The 9,728-nt window shown below is 49.5% G+C and overlaps 2 protein-coding genes across 5 annotated transcripts in view; one reads left to right on the top strand and one right to left on the bottom strand.

Moving 5' to 3' along the window:
• Positions 1 to 2,830, bottom strand: part of LOC125487733 (membrane-associated guanylate kinase, WW and PDZ domain-containing protein 2-like) — a 38,955-nt gene extending 36,125 nt beyond the window's left edge. The window contains exons 1-2 of one of the 4 annotated variants that reach the window (XM_048619895.1): positions 2,717 to 2,830; positions 733 to 1,032 (exon numbers count right to left, since the gene is read on the bottom strand). In XM_048619895.1, the coding sequence (XP_048475852.1) occupies positions 733 to 1,030 (298 nt within the window). In that variant the 5' untranslated portion in view covers positions 1,031 to 1,032; positions 2,717 to 2,830. Of the gene's footprint in view, positions 1 to 732; positions 1,180 to 2,716 lie in introns of those variants that run through there. The other 3 variants (XM_048619898.1, XM_048619896.1, XM_048619897.1) reach the window with 3 other exon arrangements.
• A 560-nt stretch (positions 2,831 to 3,390) lies between these two features.
• gpkow (G patch domain and KOW motifs) overlaps positions 3,391 to 9,728 on the top strand; it is a 31,137-nt gene continuing 24,799 nt past the window's right edge. The window contains exons 1-2 of the mRNA XM_048619955.1: positions 3,391 to 3,482; positions 3,778 to 4,071. Of these exons, the coding sequence (XP_048475912.1) occupies positions 3,391 to 3,482; positions 3,778 to 4,071 (386 nt within the window). The remainder of the gene's footprint in view (positions 3,483 to 3,777; positions 4,072 to 9,728) is intronic.

Here is a 9,728-nt window from a genome sequence, read left to right as displayed (position 1 = left end):
CCCTTCTCCCTCTCCCTCTCCCTCGCACCCTCCCCTTCTCTCTCTCCTGCATACCCTCCCTTGCACACCCTCCCTTCTCCTGCACACCCACCCTCCCTCCCTCACTCACTCTCCCACACACCCTCCCTCGCACTCCTCCCTCCTCTCTTCTCACACACACCACTCCATCCTCTTTCAATCCTTCCCCAGCACACTCTCCCTCCCTCCCCTGTATACCTCCTTCACACACCCTCCCTTCCTCCCTCTCCCGCATACTCTCCCACCCTACGCACAGCCTCCTTCCCTCCCTCGACCCCCACAGCCGAGCTCCCGCTCTCTCTCTCAGTCCCTCCTTCCCAGTTGTTCCTTCCCCCCAGTCCTTTTCTCTCTCTCTCTCTCTCTCTCTCACACACAAACAAACACACACACAGTCCCTTGCCCTCTCTTAATCCCGCCTTGCCTGCTTCTTTCTCACCCTGCCTCTCTCTCACACCCTCGCTTCTTCCCTCCTTCCCGTTTTCTCTCTCACACAGTCCCTCCCTCCCAGTCATTCCTTCCCTCTCACTGTCCTTCTCTCTCTCTCACACACAGTCGCTCCCTCTCTGTCAATGCCACCCTGCTTTCTCACCCTGCCTCTCTCTCGGTCTCTCTCTCTCGCACACACCATCTCTCCTTCCCTGGTACCCATCCTCTCACAGCGCTGCTGGCCCCCAGCACCCGCTGCTGGACACAGGCCAGCGTTCAGAGCCTCACCCTGCGGCACAGTTTTGATTCGCACTGGGTCAGGGATGTCAGCCAGGAGATCCAGGGCATCTCTCAGCGTAAGGCCGGACACGGGAGCCTCGTTCACCTCCAGCAACAGGTCTCCTGCGTGCAGCTTGCCACTTTCCAGCCGGGCCACGCCTCTCTGGCACTCGCCAATGTACAGAAGTTGGCCGTACTCCGCTCCGCCCAGCAACCGCAGGTTCAGAAACCCTTCCTCATCCCGACACAGGGTCGCCTCTCGCGTCTTCTGTGTCCAGTGACTGATGTTGAGTAGCTTCCGTAACATGTCTTGGCGGGGGGGGGGGGGTAAAAAGAGGGGTTGGGAATACAGGGAGAAGAGTCAAGTCTGACTTCCGAATGTCAGTTAGCAGAGATCAGTCCAATAATTCACACCCTTCTCTGTTTTATTGCCATTGCAATCCGTACACACTTTTCACTGATTAAAGGTCTGACAGCTAGCTGATAAGTAACCAGCTCCAGCTCAAGCTTTATTTACCTCATTCAGGGTGGGGAGCAGACAAAACTTTATTCCCATCAAACACATTCAGGGCAGGCACAGCACGGGATTAGATATAGGAGTAAAGTTGCTTCTACGCTGCCCCCATCAAACATTCCCAGGACAGGGACAGCACAAAACAAAGCTCACTCTACCCTTTTAAAACAGAAAGTAAACTTCTCATGACACTGTCAACATCAAACACTCCTAGGTCAGGTACAGCATGGGTTTAAATAAGAGTATAGCTTCCTCTACACTGACTGCATCAAATACCCGCAAGGACAGGGACAGCACAGAGTTTAGAAAAAGCTCAACCTACTCTGTTAAACTGAAAGCAAAGTTCTTTCTGGACTGTCTCCAAAATACACTGTCAGGCCACCAACAGCATGGTGTTAGACACAGAGTAAATCTCCCTCTTGTTCTTTCAAACTGAAAATAAAGTTCTCTCTACACTGTTCGTCCATCCCCCCATCATCAAACACTCCCAGGACAGGGACAGCACGGGGTTAGATACGGAGTAAAGCTCCCTCTACACTGTCCCCTCATCAAACACCCCCAGGGACAGGGACAGCACAGGGTTAGATGCAGAGTAAAGAGCCCTCTACACTGTACACCCCCATCAAACACTCCCAGGACAGGGACAGCACAGGGTTAGATACAGAGTAAAGCTCCATCTACACTGCCCACCCATCAAACACTCCCTGGGCAGGGACAGCATGGGGTTAGATAGAGTGTAAAGGTCTATCTACACTGACCCCCAGGACAGGGACAGCACGGGGTTAGATACAGAGTGAAGCTCCCTCTAAGCCCATCCCCATTTAAACATTCCCAGGAACTTTGTGCAGCGAGAGTGATTAATCCTTTACTCCCGGTGCATCGAGTGGCAGAACACAAAGCGGCTTTGGGATTTTGGACTGCTACGTAAGACAGCTTCAGGCTTGACGTTTCCCTCACTCACTATCAGTGTTGATCCTGCTTCTCCTGGGCTGCCGCCTATTTTCGTGCTGCCAGGGGACACCGAAATGTAGCCTCCAACAACTGCCAATTCTGCCTCTCTTCTGAAGACTTCCCTGCCTGCAACTTTAACAACTCCCTCACCCCACAAACTGAAGGTCCTGGCAACTAACCCCATCCCTGCAGATACATCTGCCTGGAGCAAAACCTCCAGGCTCTGCATCCTAGGCCCTGTCCCGTCCTTGGCAATACCACCCATCGGGCCTGTCCAACAGAGGGTGTGGGGGAGGGGATGCTAAGAGGGCAGGGGTCAGGCAGACGGGGCGAAGTATGCAAGGGGCTGAGGGCAGAGAGGCAAAGGGCACAGTGACTGGATACAACCATTGTGCCAACAGCTTGACCCCCAAGGGCACAAATGTATGAATGAATGACTGTATCAAAATTTACTGCTGGTGTTCAACACAACTGGTGGCTTTGCATGCAATGCAGTACGCATGTAGGGCGCTGTAGGGCACCGTTTACCTGCTTCTGCTGCCGATGCCAAGGCTCTGTATGCAGCCCAGTCCCTGCCATTGCCTGGGGAGGTCTGATTGACAGGACGGAGGGGGCGGGGCCACGACGCATGTCAATCGCTGGCTTGCGGCCACGCCCATCGGAGGGTGGGGCCCTAGGGCCAGCTGCTTCGTCACCACTGGCCGAGCGCCGGCCCCTGCGCCGATTGGCCAGGCCCCTCCAAAAATCCTCCAGGCGCCGCCTTCCGATTGGACGACTCCACGTCGTTTCCATTGGACACCGCCCTGCACCCGGCCACCTCCGCCTCGGGCCCCTGTCAATCACATCCCACCCCGCGTCTCCATTGGTCGGGTTTAACTCAGCCACACTCCCCCGTTTTCCCTGGGACCTCACTGAGATCTGTGTACTTAAGGAGAGGTGCTGCAGATTTCTTACTGAGGAGGGGTCCATATTTTCACCTCTAACCCTTTCCTCCATCCCTCCCTCAACGTTTCGGTTTTTAACCGGTTACTGAGGCGAGGTACCGCCTGACGCCCGGAAACCAACATGGCTGCCGTCGCGCCTGCGCATTACTTTTCTTCTATTTTATGTCCATTCAATATATTAGTCAAACTGCTCGGATATTAGTGGGCAACGCTGTAGTAGTTACCAAGCCATAGAAAACCTCTTGCCCTGATTGAAAAATGAGAAACAAAAAAAACCCTGCTGCTGCGGTGCCTTCTGGGAATTGTAGTTCGTCGTCGACGGGAGAGGCATTGCTCCACATGCGTCACGTGTACACGGTAAAATTTATCCCATAGACAGAATAAACCAAATTTACCCCGTGAGGCTAAGGAAGAAGAAGAAGATGAAAGGTGGGTTAACCGAAATAAAAGATGGGAAAACCACTGCTCAATCTTGGCTCATGTGACGCAGGGTTCTCTGGGAATTAAAGTTCGCGCCTCCCGGCGCTATATACGGCGCGCATGCGTTGATGTTTTAATTATCCATTTCCTGTTGGAGAGTGAGATGTTTTTTCCCGTACAATAAAGAAAATATGTGATAAAAGTAACTTAATTTAAATTAAAAAGTGGGAAAGCAAAGCTTTGTTTACGCACGTATGACGCTGCGCCTCCTGGGAATAGTAGTTCTGTGTGGCGGAGTCAGGCGGCGGGACTACACCTCCCGGTGTGCTTTGCGGGCGGCCCCGCGGCCGGCGCCTGCGCAGTATCTCGGGATTTTGAGATGATGGCGGAGGCGGACGGGCAGCGGGGTCCGGTGTCGTTCGGCTTTAGCCGGACCGTTAGCAAAGTGCGAGTCAAAGAGGCCGAGCTGACTAACGATCAAGAGGCGGTGAGCAGCCTGGAACAAGGCGAGATCCTTGGGTAAGCCGTCGGGAGTGCCCCTCTCACGACAGAGTGGGGACAATCCTATGTAAACAGGTCACGCTGCAATTCTGGCCTCCAGCCACGAGGGATGCTACAGGGCAGTGAGGAATTCTATGTAAACAGATTACGTGGCCATTCCTGCTTCCAGCCACGACGGGGCACTGGCATGCAGTTAGGAAATCCTATGTAAACGGGTCATGTGGACATTCTGGCCTTCAGCCATGACAGAGTGCTGCAAGGTCATGAGGGAAATGCTATGTAAACAGGTCACGCTGCAATTCTGGTCTCCAGCCACTAGGGGTGCTGGAACACAGTGAGGGAAATCCTGTGTGAACAGGTATGCTGCAATTCTGGCTTCTGGCCACAAGACCACAGCACAGTGGCTCAGTGGTTAGGGACCTGGGTTCAATTCCAGCCTCTGGCAACTGCATCTGTGTGGAATTTGCACATTCTTCCTGTATCTGTGTGGGTTTCCTCTAGGTCGAGGGGAATGGCTGCCACCACCACTGGCCAGAGGCTGCCTGCACCTTAGCCAACTTTCACTCTCAACGTTGCTCCCACGCCCTCATCCCAACCTGCCCACATTCCTATCCTCATCCTGTGTCAACCTGAAAGTCTACGGAGAGATATAGATAGTCTAAGTGAGTGGGAAAAGGTCTGGCAGATGGAGTACAATGTTGATAAGTGTGAGGTCATCCATTTTGGTAGGAATAACAGCAAAATGGACTATGTTTTAAATGGTAAAAAATTGCAGCACGCTGCTGTGCAGAGGGACTTGGGTGTCCTTGTTCATGAATTGCTAAAAGTAGGATTGCAGGTGCAGCGGGTAATTAAAAAGGCAAATGGAATTTTGTCTGTCATTGCTAGAGGGATGGAGTTTAAAAACAGGGAGTCTATACTGCAGCTGTATAGAACATTACAGCGCAGTACAGGCCCTTCAGCCCTCGATGTTGCGCCGACCTGTGAAACCAATCTGAAGCCCATCTAACCTAAACTATTCCATTATCATCCATATGTTTATCCAATGATGATTTAAATGCCCTTAAAGTGGGCGAGTCTACTATTTTTGCAGGCAGGGCATTCCACGCCCTTACTACTCTCTGAGTAAAGAACCTACCTCTGACATCTGTCCTATATCTATCACCCCTCAATTTAAAGCTACGTCCCCTCGTGCTAGCCATCACCATCCGAGGAAAAAGGCTCCCACTGTCCACCCTATCTAATCCTCTGATCATCTTGTATGTCTCTATCAAGTCACCTCTTAACCTTCTTCTCTCTAGCGAAAACAGTCTCAAAACCCTCAGCCTTTCCTCATAAGACCTTCCCTCCATACCAGGCAACATCCTGGTAAATCTCCTTTGCACCCTTTCCAATGCTTCCACATCCTTCCTATAATGCGGTGACCAGAACTGTACGCAATACTCCAAGTGCGGCCGCACCAGAGTTTTGTACAGCTGCAACATGACCTCATGGCTCTGAAACTCAATCCCTCTACCAATAAAACCTAACATACTGTACGCCTTCTTAACAACGCTATCAACCTGGGTTGCAACTTTCAGTGATCTATGCACATGTATGGGGTCCTGGTGAGGCCACACCTGGAGTACTGTGTGTAGTTTTGGTCTCCTTACTCGAGAAGGGATGTACTAGCACTGGAGGGGGTGCAGAGGAGATTCACTTGGTTGATTCCTGAGTTGAGAGGGTTGGATTATGAGGAGAGGTGAGTAGGCTGGGATTATACTCATTGGAATTCAGAAGAATGAGGGGAGATCTTATAGAAACATATAAGATTATGATGGGAATAGATAAGGTGGAGGCAGGGAGGTTGTTTCCACTAGCAGGTGAAACTAGGACTAGGGGGCATAGCCTCAAAATAAAGGGAAGCAGATGTAGGACTGAGGTCAGGAGGAACTTCTTCACCCAAAGGGTTGTGAATCTGTGGAAATTCCCTGACCAGTGAAGCGGTTGAAGCTACCTCACTGAATGTTTTTAAGGCAAGGCTGGATAAATTTTTGAAAAAACAGTAAAGGGATTAAGGGTAATGGTGTGTGGGCAGGTATGTGGAGCTGAGTCTCAAAAAGATCAGCCATGATCTTATTAAATCGAGGGGCCTGCTCCTAGTTCTTATGTTCTTATGAACTGAGGGGTAACTTTTTCACACACCGGGTATGGAACGTGTTGGGAGAGGAAGTAGTGGAGGCTGGTACAATCACAACATTTAAAAGGCATCTGGTTGGGTAGATGAATAGGAAGGGATTAGAGGGATATGGGCCAAATGCTGGGAAACGGGACTAGATTAATTTAGGAAATCTGGTCAGCAGGGACGAGTTGGACCGAAGGGTCTGTTTCCGTGCTGTACATCTCTGAAGGGTTTGAGTTATAAGGAAATGTTGGATAGGCTGGGACTTCTTTCACTGGGCGTAGGAAGTTGAGGATGAGATTATTTTTTCCCATACAATAAAGGAAACGTGATTAAAAAATAACTTAATTTGAATTAAAAAGTGGGAAAGCAAAGCTCTGTTATCACACATACGATGTTGATTTTATAATCTTGGAGGATTATGAAATCATGAGGAGTATAGAGGGTGCATAGAGGTAAGTAGGGGAGGCGATGGCCTAGTGGTATTAGTGCTGGACTGTTAATCCAGAGATTCAGATAATGTTCTGCGGACCTGAGTTCGAATCCCGCCATGGCAGATGGTGGAATTTGAATTCAATAAATATCTGGAGTTAACAATCTAATGGTGACCATGAATCCATTGTCAATTGTTGGGGGAAAAACCCATCTGGTTCATTAATGTCCTTTAGGGAAGGAAACTGCCATCCTTACCTGGTCTGGCCTACATGTGACTCCAGACCCACAGCAATGTGGTCGACTCTTAAGTTAGGGACGGGCAATAAATGCTGCCTAGCCAGCGACACCCTTGTCCTGTGAATGAATTTTTTAAAAAGTGTCTTTCCCCAGGGTGGGGGATTTCAAGACCAGGGGGTATGTTTTTTCAGGCAAGAGGAGAAACATTTAAAAAAGGCATGATGTGCTCCATGGCTCTGTGACTTGTAATCAGAAATATATCAACCTCTAACTTAAATGTGCTCATAGACTGGGCTTCCACAGCCCTCTGGGGCAGAGAATTACAAACATTCTTAAACCTCCGAGTAAAAACATCTTGCTCTTCATCTTGATCTTTAATCGCATCCCATTATTTTTAAATTAGGCCCCTGGTTCTAGACTTCCCAACAAGGAGAACCATTTTGCCTTCACCTACTGGTCAGTCTCTTCCAGTATTTTATAAATTTCAATGAGATGACTTCTCATTCTTTGAAACTGTATATAGACTGTAGGTCCAGTTTGCCCAATCTCTCTTTATAGAATAGTCATAGAGTCACACAGCATGGAATCAGACCTTTCAGTCCAACAAATCTGTGCCAACCATATTCCCAAATTAAACTAGTCCCACCTGTCTGCTCCTGGCCCCTATCCCTCCAAAGGTTTCCTATTCGTGTACTTACCCAAATGTCTTTTAAATGTTGTAACTGTACCTGTATTTTCTCTGGCAGTTCATTCCACACACGAACCACTGTGTTTATACAAAAAAGTTGCCCCTCATCCTTTTTAAATCCCTCTCCTCTCCCCTTAAAAGTATGCCTCCTGGTTTTGAACTCCCCCACCCTAGGGAAAAGACCCTTTTCATTCACCTTATCTGTGCCCCTCATGATTTTATCAACCTTTACAAGGTCACCCCAGTGAAAAAAGTCCCTGTCTTTCCAATCTATTTTTATACATCAAGCAATATCCTGGTAAATCTTTTCTGAACCCTCTCTAGTTTAATAACATCCTTCCTATAACAGAGCAACCAGGATTGCACACAGTACTCCAGAAGAGGCCTCACCAATGTCCTGTACAAACTCAACACAATGTCCCAACACTAAAGGTCTGAGTGTTGAAAGCAAGCATGCTAAATGACTTCTTCCCCACCCTGTCTACCTGTGACGCAAACTTCAAAGAATTATGTACCTGAACTCCTAGGTCTCTCTGTTCTACAACACGACCCCAAGGCCCTACCAATATCTTGCATTTATCCAAATTAAACTCCATCTACCACTCCTCAGCCCATTGACCCAACTGGTCAAGATCTCCCACCAGCCTTGGAACAAGTCTGGTGAATCTTTGTTGCACTCAATCTTTGGCGATAATATCTTTCCAGAGATTAGGAGCCCGAAACTGGACACAGTACTCCAGGTATGGTCTAACCAATCTCCTACATGATGGAAGAAACACTTTATTACTTCCATATTCCAATCCACTTACGATGAAGACTAATGTTCCAGTCGCCTTCCTAATAGTTTACTGCGTGCTAACCTTCAGTGACTTATTGACAAGGACACCCAGGTCTCATTGTAACCGTCATATTGATTTCTTACATGTTCAAGATCAAACCACGTTCTACATTTCTTAATTTTGTGTCATCAACAATATTTTGCTGCGCCTCTTCTGATCCTGCGAGTTGTCAATTGTGAGGGTCATCAGCCACCCTCAAGTTTAGACCACAAGACGTGGGAGCAGAAACAGGCCATTCAGCCGACCGGCTCTGCTCTGCCATTCAATGAGATCGGATAATCCTCAACCCCACACTCCTGCCTTTTCCCGTCACCCTCGATGTACCTTACCGCTTAAAATTCTGACTAGCTCAGCCTTGAATGGGGTGGCACGGTGGCTCAGTGGTTAGCACTGCTGCCTTCACAGCGCCAGGGACCCAGGTTCGATTCCAGCCTCGGGCGACTGTTTGTGTGGGAGTTTGCACATTCTCCTCCCGTGTCTGTGTGGGTTTCCTCCCACAGTCCAAAGATGCACATGTTATGGTGGGTTAGCCATGCTAAATTGTCCGTAGTGTCTAGAGATGTGCAGGCTTGATGGAAAATGCAGGCTTATTGGATGGGGGAGTCTGTGTGTGTCTGTGTGTGTGTGTGGATTGTATGATTTCTCTGAATACATTAACTCTGCCTCAACAGCCCTCTCTGGTAAAGAGCTCCACAGAAAGAAATTCCTCCTCATCTCCGTCTGAAATTGGCAACCCTTTCTTATGAGATGATGCCCTCTCGTCCTCGACTCTCCCACAAGGGGAAACAACCTGTCCCCATCTCCCCTGTCAAGCGCACTGAGAATTTTGTACATTTCATTCTTCTTCAGTACAGACTTAACGTATTTAATGCCTCTTCGTGAGACAGTCCCTCCATCTCTGGGATCAGCCTGGTGAACCTTCTCTGCACTGCCTCCAATGCTTCACATTTCTGCAAGTTCCAATCAGACCCCACCACCCCAAAACGTCTTCCACTCCCCACCCCTCTCTGCCTTCCACCATTCCCTTTGCCACTCCTTAGTGGTCGCAACACTGCCCTCCGACCACTCCAACCCGCCCCCCTGCCCCGGTACTTTCCCCTGTAAAAGATGCAACACCTGCCCACACAGCACCTCCCTCACCTCCGTCCAGGGCCCTAAACAGCCCTTCAAGGTGAGACAGAGCTTCACCTGCATCTTCTCCAACCTGGTCTGCTGCATCCGGTGCTGCCGGTGCAGTCTGCTCTATGTCGGTGAGACCAAACGTAGGTCAGGTGACCGTTTCAGCCTGGCCCGTAACGGCCAGCTGCCACCACCA

This window comes from Rhincodon typus, chromosome 44, assembly GCF_021869965.1.
Source record: "Rhincodon typus isolate 14 chromosome 44, sRhiTyp1.1, whole genome shotgun sequence".
Lineage (NCBI taxonomy): Eukaryota > Metazoa > Chordata > Chondrichthyes > Orectolobiformes > Rhincodontidae > Rhincodon > Rhincodon typus.
The sequence above is the reverse complement of the archived record's forward strand: the minus strand, read 5'-3'. Positions and strand labels throughout refer to the sequence as shown.